Source organism: Erinaceus europaeus, chromosome 2 (assembly GCF_950295315.1).
Source record: "Erinaceus europaeus chromosome 2, mEriEur2.1, whole genome shotgun sequence".
NCBI lineage: Eukaryota > Metazoa > Chordata > Mammalia > Eulipotyphla > Erinaceidae > Erinaceus > Erinaceus europaeus.
Window position 1 is genome coordinate 137,612,063 of NC_080163.1, and position 15,340 is coordinate 137,627,402.

A 15,340-nucleotide genomic window follows, 5' to 3' on the forward strand; every position below is an offset into this window, starting at 1 on the left:
AGTAGTCAGTAACTGAAGAAACACAATGAGGCCAAACAATGAAGTGGCACTCAATACCTGCTAGTAAAATGATAAATCAGAATTTACAAACCTAGAAGAAAAAATAAGCCTCGAATAACACTTAGTAGAAAGCTAAATACTGCTGTAGGACATATGATTGCTTCTATCCTTTCAGAAAGTAATCACAAATCTCACTTCTTCAAATTCACATTCTTTTACTCAAAAACCTTCCAAGACAGAAAGAAAAGATGTTTACACCAGATTTTTTTTTTTAAGTTAACAGGGATATAATTCCATACAGGTCCCATCACTAGAGTTCCATGTCCCATACCCTCCATTGGAAACTTCCCTGTTCTTTATCCCTCTGGGAGTATGGGCCAAAACAGAATTTTGTTTTCTTTTTTTTTTTTTTAATAATTTATTTCTTTATTGGGGAATTAATGCTTTACATTCAACAGTAAATACAATAGTTTGTACATGCATAACATTCCCCAGATTCCCATTTAACAATACAACCCCCACTATGTCATTCATCATCTTTCATGGACCTGTCAGAATTTTGTTTTCTAATAAGAACATATAGAATTGAGAAGTGGTTAAATGAATTATGGCATACTAACTGTGAAACAGAACAAAGCCACAGAAAAATAGCTGAATAAGAAGGCCACATGAACAAAATCATGTAGGAAAAATAACAAAGTGAGAAAAAGAGCATATACTTAGGCTACACAGTTGTATGTATATGCAGTTAATCATAAGGATAAAAGCTAACTATGACAGCTCATTATGCTTCAGGTACCCTCCTAAGCAATCAACATGTTTTATATAACTTATTCCTTATAACAACACTATGAGAAATAAACTCTTGTCCTGATTTTATTAATGAGAAAACCTGGGTCCCAGGACTCACTGGGCCTTCCACACATGCTATACACAGGGGACCAGAATCTGACCACAGCCAGCATGAGCACTGACCTGTGCTACATGGAAATCACATTTAAGGGAGGCGTGAGAGATGTAACTTTTTTCAGGGATAAAGTTTTCAATAAAAAATTAGAACATAAATCAAGGCACACAAGATGCAATGAAGTGCTATGCTGACTCTCAATTCCCCTGCTTCTAAAATTCAGAAATGTTATATTTATAGAGACAGGCTGCCATTCACCATTATTTTATAAAAAATGGATACTTTATAGTTGTGACAACATGAAAAAACCACCTGGAACCTGATTCCATTTTTGCCCCAAATGTCTTTTTCATGCATAATTGCACAGCACAGCCAAAAAAGGCTGGCTAAATAAATCTTGTACATCTGTGGAAATATTTCCTGGAGGCACGGCTCACTACCACCATTTTGGAACTGGTCCTCGTGGTTCTAACTGTGGCATATTGAAGGATGGAGATGTCTTCATTCCTCTCCTCAAAACCCCTCCTATACTCATGCTTCTTCCTACTCTGTCATTCTGTACCCTTGAAATTGCTATTTAAGAGCCTAGGAAGTTTGAGTTGTCTGTGAGGAAGTGAACCATCATCATAGCAGAAAGAAGACTCAAGTCAAAAGCTTTAGTGTTTCAACAGAAGTTTCTATACTGCAAATGCTGTCCTTCACAAATGGATTTTTGGAGTAATCTAAGCATTCAGATACACTGCCATCAAATATTTTCAGGGTAGTTTGGGGTTAGAGACATGTGGCTTTCTAAAGAGACAGCTGGCACTTTCCTTGTCCCTGTAGATAAAGGCAATATTCAAAGGTACCTAAAAATCAACCAAGGGGAAATAACAGATTTGTTTAAATGTCTGAGATGAGTGACTCAAAGACCATCATCATGCAAAGTCAATTTGCCAATAGCTTGAAAGGAAGGGGTTAACAACAGCTTTTATAAGAAAAGCAGAAAAGGGAAAGGGAGATAACTTGATATGCTAGAGCACAGTACTTACACTACCAAGGCCCCAGAGGTACCAAATTCAATCCCTGGCATTACAATAAGCCAGACCTGAGTGGTGTTTTCTCTGTTATCCCTTTCCCCTCTAAGAATAAATAAGCCTTTAAAAAAAAAAAAAAGGTAAAGAAAAGCAGAAATAAGGGAAATTAAGTATCACAGTAAGAGATACCCAAGAACATAACAGTTGGTAGCATGGCCATGGCTTCCAGGAAACAACTGGTCCCCAAAAAGCCAGTCCCCCATGTAGCATGCAGGTGATAGGAGTTGTGTGAATTGTGTCCCTCTTATTCCACAATATTGTCTATCAGTAACAAATCACAAATAATAAAGAGAGATAGAGAGAAGCTGAAAACTAATAAAACACAAAGCAGAACTTGGACTGGGTTTGGTGTATTGCACCAAAGTAAAAGACTCGGGGGGGGGGGGGGTGATGTTCAGGTCGTCCTGGAACATAATGGCAGAGGAGGACCTAAAGGGGGCCAAATTGTTATGTGGAAAACTAAGAAATGTTACACATGTACAAACTACTGTATTTTACTGTCAACTGTAAACCAACCATCAATCCCCCCAATAAAGAAAAAGAAGAAGAAAAAAAAGCCAGTTCCTCTTCCCTGTGTGAAAACACCAGACTTCCTCTATGAGCAACTTCTTTTTGTTAGAGAAGTCTATTAACTGGAGCGCATGAAACTGCATACAGTTTTCTGTAACACAATCCACAGCCACTGCCTGCTCAAATGTCATGGTGAGCTAGCTGACTCAATTCCTTCAGACAAGTTCTGATCTCAAAGGAGAAAGTCAAGCCATCACATACACAATGAGCCAAGCAGAGCAGACAGCATACCACCCTACAATCCTTTGAGACCAAAGTACAGTTAAGAACCCTGAACCATTAGAGGGATTTAGCAGCCCATGTTCAGAGCTGCCAGAGAACTGAAAGTCTTTAGAGAGTAATCCAAATCAATTTCTCCTATGTGATCCATTTGTCACAAAAAGGACAGTAGGGAAGCCATGGTAACGCTCTTCTGTGAAAAGCGAAGCTGCTCTGGATATCTTAGCTCTCATATGAGGCCTCTAATAACACAAGCTTCTGAAAAATCACTATTGTGCTACTTATTTATGTAATTGCGTGCATTTCCCTCTACAGTTTATCAAAGCAAATGTCCAGGACCTTTCTCAAATGTCCCAGATTAAGATAGATAACCAAACGACTGGCAGTCACTAAAGATTTGACAAATTACATAATAAAGAGAAAAATGCTTTTCCTTTTTTTCGTTTTCATGTTATTGCAGCTAAATGAGAAGATGGACTGCCAAGCCCATTGTTGTAATCATCTGACAACATAAGTAAACCAAATCAACATGATGTATAGCTTAAACTTATATAGCAGTGTATGTCAATTATTTTCTTAGTAAAACTAGAATGGAAAAAAAAAAAAAACATTCCCCCCCCCGTGGGGGGCCTGCTGTCAATGACAGCAGCTGGGGGGATCACTGGTTTGCTTGCATGACTGGAGGCCTCAGATTGGAAACCCTTTTAAAAAACAGACTCATGGGAAGTCGGGCGGCAGCGTAGCACGTTAAGCACATGTGGCGCTAAGCGCAAGGACCGGCATAAGGATCCCGGTTCAAGCCCCCGGCTCCCCACCTGCAGGGGAGTCACTTCACAGGCAGTGAAGCAGGTCTGCAGGTATCTATCTTTCCCCCTTTTTGTCTTCCCCCCTCTCTCCATTTCTCTCTGTCATATCTAACAATAATGACATCAATAACTACAACAAAAATAAAAAACAAGGGCAACAAAAGGGAAAATAGATATTAAAAAATAAACTCAGAGGTGAACATCTGAAAAAAAAAACATTTGACAATCTTCGGGAAGTTTAGAAAAATTTACTGCTTTTTCTTTGTAGCTTAACACTGTTATGATGAGACAGAAGGAAGACATTACAAAACTCATTTATTTTGAAATAAGTCCTTTCTCACAGGGACCCAGTGCCAAGTGCACAGGGACAAGCTATGTGGATGTGGCTGGGACAGTGGTCTACTCTATAAGGAAACAGACACTCTCACTGGAACAACTATAGAATGTCCCTCAATGACAGTTTGTTTTTTGTTCCTAGGAAGCATCCCAACCCACTCAGCAAGGCCATTGTCTTCTCTACCTAAGTCTTTCTCCCAAGTCTAACCTTGTTAGGTAAAGTAAGGACTACAAAAGCTTGACATAGGCAAGAGACTGGCTCACTTAAATGATGGTCCTTTTGGTCAATACCAGGCCGCCCCATCATCTGGGACTGTAGTCAGGGAATCCTTGGATTCCCACATAGATATGATGAGCCTAATCCTCTCTCTAGTAGATCCCTCTCTCCACTATCACTGGTCACTTCCATAAGGAACATCATTATAAGTCCTCTTGTGGGCCTCTCCAGGGCCTTGCCCTCACTGTAGAGCAGCAATGGTAGAGACTGCCTCACTCTCTGAAAGGAGGCTGGGTCAGCCTATTCTGCTACTCAAGGAAGACTGGTCCCTGAAATGAGTGTAGTCTAGAATGTTCCCAGCAGTGCCCACAGACTGTGAGCTCAGACTGACAGGGACTCCGAGGTTAGTTACACAGGCTCCTGTACTAAATATGAATATATAGGAGCCCTAGGTCAGATCAATGGGGTAAACAGTTAATGGTACTTAAATACTTCACTCATGTTTGGAAGCCACTCTGCCCTAATTCAGGCCTACTCTAGCCCTATTCTCAACTCTGATACTATCTTCCCATACAATACTTGTAGCTCACTTGCATGCTAGCTATCAGGCTCTGGTAAAAATTAGGGAAGTCATGGGCCCCTTGAAACATAAAGGGGTTGCTGGATGGTGGTACACCTGGTTGAGCACACATGGTACAATGCACAAGGACCCGGGTTTGAGCCCACAGTCCCCACCTGCAGGGAGAAAGCTTTGCGAGTGGTGAAGCAGTGTTGTAAGTGTCCCTCTGTCTCTCTCCCTTTCTATCACCCCCTTCCCTCCTGATTTCTATCTGCCTCTATCCAATAAATAAATAAAGATTAAAAAAAAGCATAGCTAAAGTAGACTTCCTACCTTTTTCCCACATGAAGACCCCTAATTTCATCTGTACTATTCTTTCCTTTGGTTCCTGTTTATTATACAATTTGTCCTGTTTTATATCTTACTGCCTTTCAGACACTAAGTTAAAGATGCTACTATGATTCCATCCTGACTTCCCTGGGCAGATGACTTCACCAATGTGTCCTGAAATCTCAACTCTACAGAGTTCTATCTACTAGGGAAAGACAGAAAACAGGCTGGGAGTATGGGATCAATCTGCCAATATCCATGTCCAGTAGAGAAACAATTACAGAAGTTAGGGTAGGGGTAGATAGAATAATGGTTATGCAAAGAGACTCTCATGCCTGAGGCTCCAAAGTCCCAAGTTCAATCACCTGCACTACCATAAGCCAGAAAGTTAAGCAATTACAGAAGCCAGAACGCCCATCTTCTGCACCCTATAAAGAATTATGGTCCATACTCCCAGAAAGAAAAAGAACAGGGAAGTTTCCAATGAAGAGGATGAGACACAGAACTCTGGTGGTATAGAATTGTACCTTTATTATCTTACAATCTTGTTAATCATTAAGTCACTAATAAATTCTTTTAAAAAGGAGCCAGGTGGTGGTGCACCTGGTTAAGTGCACACATTACAATGATCCAGGTTAAAGCCCCTGATCTCCACCTGCCAGGGGAAACCTTTGCAAGTGGTGATGCAGGTCTGCAGGTGTTTCTCTGTCTCTTTCCCTATCTCCTCCTCCCTACTAATTTCCCTTTGGCTCTAGCTAATAAATAAATTATTTAAAAAAATTTTTTAAGTCTTTCTCCCTAAGTCTGATCAATCCCTTAAATTAAAGGAATAAAATATGCCGTGTGTAAATACCATCTTCCCCTCATAAAATTCAGAGTTGATAAGAAATGAATAGAAACATCAGTATGTATTATTTCTGTGCAAAGAGTTACTCTAGAGGAGTTCAGTAAAATGGAAAATAACCACAGCTCTACAGAATGTCCTACAGAGAAAAAAGCATGAATCAATGGAAAGATGGATGGATTCAAATTCATCTTCGTCTTGGGGGCTTCTCTCACCCACCCCACATTCTGACACAGCAGGCACAGCCTCGGTTTACAGCTTTGATCTGGGGTGTCACTCACCTGTGCCATTGGCCAAGCCGTTGTGGCTTGGGTTCTTGACGGGTTGACGGTGCCGGTTGCTATGACTAGGGCTCTGCTCCCCTGTTGCTGTGGTTGTTCTGGCTGAACCACTTGAATGTCTGTGTGTCCTGAGGGTTCAAAGTATAAAGCAGACAGATATAGAAACTATGAAAGAAAAAATGGTATCCCATCTAAGCCAATGTATTCCTTCTCTTGCTATTTACTGAGAATAAGACTTTTATTAGCCTTCGAGATTTTTTTTTTTTTACTCAAAGACGCTAGCTCCAAACAGAGAGAATCAGGTAAGCTTCCTTCTTGGTAAAATCCCAAAAGGCAATTTTGTACAAACTTTTCCACTTAAAGTAAATAAATCCAGGGTGAATGGCCCCCACATCTGAAAAAGCTGGCAGAATATCCTATGACCATCACATTATTTTTACTGGGCTCAAATATAAGAAACAAACAAGAATCACTGGACAAGCTACAGATGAAATATTTCTCCCACTGGGGGAAAAAAGCTCCAAACTTATCTAAGGCTATTTTTGTTTTTTTGTTTGTTTGTTTGTTTTTTAGCTAGAAAGACACTTCCCTTGGAAAGAGAAGACAAGAGGCATTCAACAACTTTAGCCAATGCCTATGTTGACATGTTTTATCTAGAAAAGATGGCCCAAAGGCCCATGAAAATAAATAAGAAATAATCAGAGAAGAACCTATATCACAAAGATAACAGACTCTCATAGCAGAAAACCTGACATCTTCAAGAACATGAGGCAACTGGAAATGTGCCTTATAAGGTCCTTTTGCAGCTTGACTTCATTCACTAAGCAAAATTATCCAAGCCTTCCTTGCTCTTCAGTTTGTTTTGTCAAGAAAGATCATCCTGGGAGTTGGGCTGTAGCGCAGCGGGTTAAGCGCAGGTGGCGCAAAGCACAAGGACTGGCATAAGGATCCCAGTTCGAACCCCGGCTCCCCACCTGCAGGGAAGTCGCTTCACAGGTGGTGAAGCAGGTCTGCAGGTGTCTATCTTTCTCTCCTCCTCTCTGTCTTCCCCTCCCTCTCTCCATTTCTCTCTGTCCTATCCAACAACGACAACAACAATAACTACAACAATGAAACAACAAGGGCAACAAAAGGGAATAAATAAAATAAATTTAAAAAAAAAAAGATCATCCTACTATCTAGTCATTCTATGGAATAGTGATAAAAGTCATGACACATTTTGCATAGAAAAACAGTGGTCCGGGAGGTGGTGCCGTGGATAAAGCATTAGACTCTAAAGCATGAGTTCCTGAGTTCAATCCCTGGCAGCACATGTACCAGAGTGATATCCTGTCCTTTCTTTCTCCTCCTCTTATCTTTCACATTAGTAAACAAACAAAACCTTAAAAAAAAAAAAAAAAGAAAACATAGAAAAATATACCATGACATATTATGACAACCTAATATGTTGTTTTTTTTTAACAATGAGATAATTTAAGTATCCGGAGAACAATCCATACCATATGACCTGGATCAGTAAGAATATGCTCAACAGAAAATGTAGTAACAATGACCATGGAAGGATAAAATATTGATTAATCTGTAACATTATGTTTCAGTTTGGTGTGTTTTTATACTTCAGATATACATTAACTATCTCACTGACCATGGCAACCCTAGAAGTCACTTACACTTCCTATGCCCATTTTACAGAAATCAGATACACAGTAATCTTGCAGAAAGTAATGGGGCAAAGATTCAATAGTCCATGCTCTTTGATTAGAGACTAAGGGGTGGGAAATTTAGACTAAAGGTGAATTTCTCCTTTTAGCTGGTAACTTGGCTATTTGTGAGATCAACATACCTAATCATCTATGGGGGGGGGGGGGGAATGATTCCAACAGACACTTCTGCCCCCAAGACACTCCAGTTCAGTGTGTTTGGACAAGCCTTCAGCACAATAAACTTGCAGGTTGCTGAGGGGGGCATGCCTACCATCTACCTTCTCAAGCTCAAGAAATAGGCTGTCCCAACAAGATGCATATAAACCAAATTTTTAATAAGGATTATCTTTAGGAATAGTGATGTCTTTAGTTCTTCTTGTAACTTTCTAGATTTTTCTAGTTTTCCTTGAACATCTTCAACTTTTAACTTTAAACATACAGAATTTTTTTAAAGAAAAAAAGGGGGCTTTCTTGGGCCAAAGCTACAACAACTAAGAAGAAACCAAGCAAACCCTGGCTCCCTTCATACCTAGACACTGTGTGGCAGTCAAAAAATGGATAGAGAGGGCACAACTGAGCTGTGGAAATAAAAATTTTAATTTGGACTCCCTTTTTCCATCTTATTTTCCCTTGAGCTAATTTCATAAATCAAAAGTTGTCAACCACACCTCTGTCAATAAAAATATTTCAAAGTGAAAAAAAAAAAAAACTCAAAGTCTCCACTTCATGGCAAGAGCTATTAGCTTTGAGCATTTTACCACAATTCCTCATGAAAAGCAGAACAAATCCTGACCAAAGGAAGATAATACTTTGTGTGGCATATGTGTTGAGAGTAGAGATGGAGAAAGATAAGAATGGTTAAAAGAAGGTTTGTGTCAGCCAAGAACCCCTTTAGAAGGTTTAAAAAAAAAAAGTTTCTTTTATTTGGCATTCACAGTCCAAACAAAGGGTTGTGTCCCTCAAGAAATAGCTGGTAAAGGGGGCAGGAGAGAAAACATCATCGCTCCGTCACAGCATCACCGTGTCACAGACACAGGCTCTGATAAGCCCCATGACTCCCAATGGTCCAGGTCCCTTGTCTCCTGCAGCTGGGAATGGCAACCGGGTGGGGCCTATTACTGTCCTGGTTCCTCCCTCATTTCCCCAAAAGGGCATGTGGTCAGAGTTAAGAGAGAATACTTTCAGAAAATGTTTAACCACTAATGATAGTCGATCACTCTGAATGGCAGGCTGGAGCAGAGCCTGGCTGAGCCTGGCTGAGCCTGGAAACCATAGGCAGCTGGGACCACTTTACATGAATTGCCGCCTCACTGCTGCTGGCCCACCGCCACCCCACTCTCCAACCCCCCCACCTTGGACTCACCCTCTTTTCCTAAATCTGGACCTTCCACTTTTTTTCCCCCTGTAGAATTATCCTGAAAACTAGACTCTCAAAAGAAAGATAAAGTCGGGAGTCAGGTGGTAGGTAGCACAGCAGGCTGAGCGCATGTGATACAAAGCACAACGGGTTCGAGCCCCGGCTCCCCACCTGCAGGGGAGTCGCTTCACAGGTGGTGAAGCAGGTCTGCAGGTGTCTTTCTCTCCCCCTCTCCGTCTTCCCCTCCTCTCTCATTCTCTCTGTCCTATCCAACAACAACATCAATAACAACAACAATAATAACTACAACAACAAGGGCAACAAAAGGGAAAATAAATAAATAAACTTTAAAAAAAGAGAAAGTCTCACAGTTTGAGGAAAATCTCTTCACCAGTTTCCTCTCTCAACTCTTAAAGGATGGGATTGTGTCGTGATTAAAAGTTGGCCCAAAGGCTGAAACCACACACCATAAGCCAAAATAGTATCAGAACAAAAGTGGAGTAATGGGGTGGAGAAGCACTGGGCTCTACCACAGATGGCCTGGCTTCAGCTCTGCCAATGACTTCAACCTTGGCCTGCCATTATGGGGGTTAGGGGGTAGGGTGTAGCACTCGGGGGAAGCAAAGGGAGAGAAATTCCGCAGCCCCTGGGGCCAGTCACAGGAAAGCAGTGCAGTTGTGGCAGTCAGGTCAAATACCATGAATGGTTTCAAGTTATGGAGTTACAGAGGCTCAGCTCTCTTTTTTATTTTTATTTTATTGGGGGTTGGCGGGGCAGTGGTTTACACTATAGTCTGTAACACAGAGGCACAGCCTCTCATCTCCCTTTGAATGGTCTCTAGGAGACACACCAGGACTGCAATGTCCCTTCATCATGTCCCTTTCCAACTTCTGACAGTATGCTTTTCTCAGAATGCTGGACCTAAGGCATCCATTCTTTTTTTTTTCCTCCAGACTTATCATTGGGGCTCGGTGCCAGCACTATGAATCCACTGTTTCTGGAGGCTATTTTTCCCATTTTGTTGCCCTTGTTGTGGTTGTTACTGTTATTGTTGTTATATTTGTTGTTGTTGGATAGGGCAGAGAGAAATCAAGAGAGGAGGGGAAGAGAGAGAGGAGGAAAGACAGACACCTGCAGACCTGCTTCACCGCTTATGAAGCGACTCCCCTGCAGGTGGGGAGCTGGGGGCTGGAACCGGGATCCTTATGCTGGTCCTTGGGCTTTGTGCCATGTGAGCTTAACCCACTGTACTACCACCCAGACCCCAAGGCATCCATTCTTAAGGAAAGGCAGCAGAGGCTGGGGCCCTGGGAGTCTCTCTTTAAATTGAATCTAATTCAGGTGAGGTCCTTGAGACAGGGTGGTCATATTTGCTGATCACAGTATAAGACTCAGTCCTCAGCTGGACCCTGAGAATCAGAGCCTGGGACCTCTTATCTTACTCTTCAGGAAGGCCACTAACTTGGACTGGATTTGGTGTACTGCACCAAAGTAAAAGACTCTGGGACAGGAGGGAGTGTTCAGGTCCTGGAACATGATGATGGAGGAGGACATAAGTAGGGGATTAGAGTGTTAAGCGAGAAATGTTACGCATGTACCAACTACTGTATTTTACTGTCAACTATAAACCACTGATACCCCCCAAAGAAAGAAGGAAGGGAAGAAAGAAAGAGAGAGGAAGGAAGGAAGGAAGGAAGAAAGAAAGAAAGAAAGAAAGAAAGAAAGAAAGAAAGAAAGAAAGAAAGAAAGAAAGAAAGAAAAGTTCCTGACTTCAAGGAGCTTAGATCTTATTGGAAATGAAGTGGTAAGCAATTTTGCTCAGACAGATTTGCATCAGACCCTGCAAGGCTGGAGTGGAGGAGGCACTTGGCTAGTGAGTGAGCCTGGCTGACAACTAGGCTTTATCACTCAGTGCAGCTTAGTTGATCATCAGTACACAGGCAATTGTTTACATAGTGTAACCAAAAAATATTTTGTTTCTTTAGTTAAAAAAAAGTCAGTCCTAATAAAGATTACATAAGTGAAAGCAAAATAAAGTGTCAAAAAAAGTGATGATTCTTACACAACAGGACACACCATCCCCCCCCCCCCCCCCCGATTAAAAAGTGAAATTCAGGGACATAACTTGACTTCCCTGAGCAGATGATATCACCAATGCTTCCTGGACCCACCTCTCCAGAGCCCTACCTAACTAGGAAAAGACAGAAACAGGCTGGGGGTATGGATTGACCTGACATTACCCATGTCCAGAGGAGAAGCAATTATAGAAGCCAGACCTTTTACACCCCCAAAAGAATTTTGGCCCATAGTCCCAGAGGGGGAAATGATAGGGGAAGATGACCAAAGGGCTCTGAACCCCAATTCTATCAGGACCTAAGCATTTGTCACTAAGAATCTTGTTTTATACCATCAATGAATGGGAAGCAAATCTGGAAAACACCAGAGGAAGCTAGACACTGTTTCTCTTATCTGAGAGAGAAGAGGGAAAAAGGAAGGGATAAAGTAGAAAGGAAGCTAAGGCAAGACTGTTTAAAAAATGGGAATATATATATATATATATATATATATATATATCCAGTCCATATCGGTGACCTTGAGAGAACTATTGTATCCAATGGGGGGGGGGGGGAGAGACACAGACTCTCTGGTGGTGGGAACCATATGAAATTATACCTCTATTATCTCACAAGTTTTATAAATTAATATTAAATAACTAATAAAAAATGAAAAAAAATTCAGGGGCAAGGTGGTAGTGCACCCAGTTGAGTTCACATGTTACAATGCACAAAGACCTGGATTCAAATCCTCAGTCCCCACTTGGCAGGGGGAAACCTTTTATGAGTTGTGAAGCAGTGCAGAAGGTATCTCTCTATCCTTCTCTATCTCTCACGTCCCTCTCAATTCCTTTCTGTATCTATTCAAAAAGCAGTGAAATTCAAAATGTGGTAGCTCAAAAAACTAAGATCAACACAGAAACTGTTATTAAAAAGCAATTGGTTGGGAGTCGGGCGGTAGCACAGCAGCTTAAGCGCAGGTGGTGCAAAGAGCAAGGACCGCCATAAGGATCCCGGTTTGAGCCCCTGGCTCCCCACCTGCAGGGGAGTCGCTTCACAATTGGTTAAGCAGGTCTGCAGGTGTCTATCTTTCTCTCCCCCTCTCTGTCTTCCCCTCCTCTCTCCATTTCTCTCTGTCCTATCCAACAACTATGACAACAATAATAATAACTACAACAATAAGGCAACAAAAGGGAATAAATAAGCATTTAAAATATTTTTTTTTTTAAAAGCAATTGGTTATTGAGAGGGAGGACAAAGGTCCTGGAATATGATGGCAGAGGAAGACCTAGAGGGGGCCCAATTGTTATGTGGAAAACTGAGAAATGTTATACATGTACAGACTACTATATTTTACTGTGGACTGTAAACCAACCATTAATCCCCCCAATTAAAAAAATTAGGGGCTAGGCGATAGCATACCTGGTTAAGTGCAAACATTACAGTGTGCAAGGACCCAGGTTCAAGCCCCTAGTCCCCAACTACAGGGGAAAAGCTTCACAAGTGGTGAAGCAGGGCTGCAGGTGTCTCTCTGTCTCTCTGCCTCTCTATATCCCCATCCCCTCTCAACTCATCTCTGTCTTTATTCAATAATAAGTAATTTTTAAAAGAAAAAATTAAAAAGCAATTGGTGACTTTATCAAAATCCAGATAATAACAATTAAATAAATCTTTTAGGGAGGGGGTGTCTTTGACCTTGAATTCAGAGTCCTTAGTATTTGAGCTCAGCAAAAGAGAAGTTTCAACGCATAACTAGTACTGATTTTCTTCCATTAAAAAAGAACAGATACAGAGATTCATGCTGACTGAAAACTCTTCTCACATTCCAATCGAGGGAATGAATATTTGCCTGGGATGACCAGAACCAAGAGTATTCTTAGCTCCAGTCTCTTAGCTGGATATTGTCTTTTAATAGCAGCATGGAAACAGAACTGAGTGAGGCTGAGCTAGTTTCCAGCAAGACAAAGGAGGAGGGGGCCACCTAAAATAGAAGCTTGGAAAAAAGAATGGGAAGCAGTGATGACGTGAAAAGAAAGGGTTTCCACCATTCAGAGAAACATTAGTAGGGAAACTATTCCTACCTACACCCTCCTCATTCAAAAGTAGATTGGAGGGAGGGGAGGGGAGTTAGAATAGGGAAAAAGAGAAGAGAGGTGAAAAGGGAAAGACACAATTAGGGTTAAAATGGGACCATTCTAGCCATTCCAAGAGTAATTTACAGATCCTTCTCACACCCTACCTTTAGGCTGCCAGCCTCAGAAATGACAGGAAAGGTAAAAATAAAACTGCTGCCAAGTCTGTTCTACCTTACTGAAGGATAAATGATTTCTTCTGGCCCAACTTAGAAAACAGAAATCCTCTCAATGGTGGCAGTTTTATTAGGTTAAAACATTCATCTTAGAGAATATACAATAAATTTTGAATCATCTCACTCCAGATTTTAAATCTGACTTGATTTAAAAGAGAACCAAATACACTTTCAAATCTAAAAGAGTGGCAGTTCAGAAGGAAATGTTTCCTGTTTCATTCTAGACCCCCACTTGAGGTTCTCAAAACTCATGATTTATTTGACCTGTAGCCTCAAATGGTCTGAACCTGAATTATAAGGGCATCTGTGTTTGTCACAGACACAAAGGTATGAACTCAGCAGGAATGAAGTAAACTCCAAAAAGAATTCAGGGCTGGAATTCTTTCTATCTGCTGGAGATGGCTCAGCAGGTAGAAAGAACATTGTGTTTGAGGCCCTGGGTTCGAGTCCAACTACCACACAGGAACAGCATAAATAGCATTGCAGGAGCTCCTTAATTATGGAATTGTATGATGCTCTCTCTTTCTCTCTCTGTTTTTTTTTTGGGGGGGGGGCTTTATTTGATAGTGAAAATCAGAAATTGAAAGGAAGGGGGAGACAGAGAAGGAGAGAGACAGCGAGACACCTGCAGCCCTGATTCACCATCTGTAAAGCTTTTCCCCTGCAAGTGGGGACTAGGGGCTTGTTCCTTGTGGATTGTAATGGGCACTTAACCAGGAGCACCACCGCCTGGCCCCTTCTTTCTTTTCTTTCTCTCTCCCTTCCTCCTCCCCCACCTTAAGTAGTAGTACTATCATCATCATCATCATCAGAGGCCATTCTGTATCCTTGTACATGGTAAGGGCCTCAGTTCATTTCCTTTCATAACATAAAATAACGATGATCATTCTATAAACGTTCCTCAAAAATGTCCATTCAAATCTTCCTGAGGAAAATCCAGAACCTGTGTTAATCTCTGCTCATCAGGCACACTCTGTACTCTTCACCCAGCTAGCTCCTAATGTAGATCTTGCTCCAAATGTCCCTCATCTCCAGGGCTGCAGCCTGTTGACTCCCCTACATCCTCTCACACACATCCTTATAATTCCCTCGCACTCAGTACTATGTGCGCTTAACTGGGTGTGTCACCACCCAGCCCCTAATCATTTCCCTTTATGGTACTTCTTTCTCTGTGTTATATATTTGCTTGCATGTTTGTTTAATCTGGTCTCCAGGAAGACCTATGAAAGCAGGGACTAGGCCTGTTTTGTGTAACTTTGTATAGCCAACACTTTGCATGTGTCTGACCCCAAAGCAGCATAAAAATATATATGCTGGTGGGGAATGGGTGGTGGCACACCAGCTGAGCATACAAATTACGCTCTGTGAGACCAGGGTTCAAGCCCCCACTCTCTACCTGCAGGGGGAAACTTCACAAGTGGTGAAGTTGGTCTGCAGGCGTCTCTCTTTCTCTCTCTCCTTCTCTCCCCACTCTGTCCTGTAGAAAGAAAGAGAGAGAGAGGAAGAAAATTTAAAAAGGTCTCCAGGAGCGATGAATTTGTCATGCAGGCACCAAGCCCCAGCAATAGCCCTGATGAAAAAAATAATAGCCCTGAGAAGAAAAATAATAATTTTTAAAAATTATATATATATATATATATATATATATATGTATGTATGTATGTATGTGTGTGTGTGTATTGGAAAATTCATGATATATTTTTCTACACAAAAAAGTGTCATGACTTTACTGACAAGCATATATCTATGTATCTATATCTATATATAAATATA

The 15,340-nt window shown here is 41.3% G+C and overlaps 1 protein-coding gene across 2 annotated transcripts in view; it reads right to left on the reverse strand.

The window, feature by feature from the left end:
- WWP2 (WW domain containing E3 ubiquitin protein ligase 2) overlaps nucleotides 1–15,340 on the reverse strand; it is a 191,561-nt gene that overhangs the window by 63,102 nt on the left and 113,119 nt on the right. The window contains exon 7 of one of the 2 annotated variants that reach the window (XM_007524578.3): nucleotides 6,146–6,273. The exons of the other annotated variant lie outside the window; for it this stretch is intronic. Coding sequence (XP_007524640.1) covers nucleotides 6,146–6,273 — 128 coding nt within the window. The remainder of the gene's footprint in view (nucleotides 1–6,145; nucleotides 6,274–15,340) is intronic. 2 annotated transcript variants of the gene reach the window in all.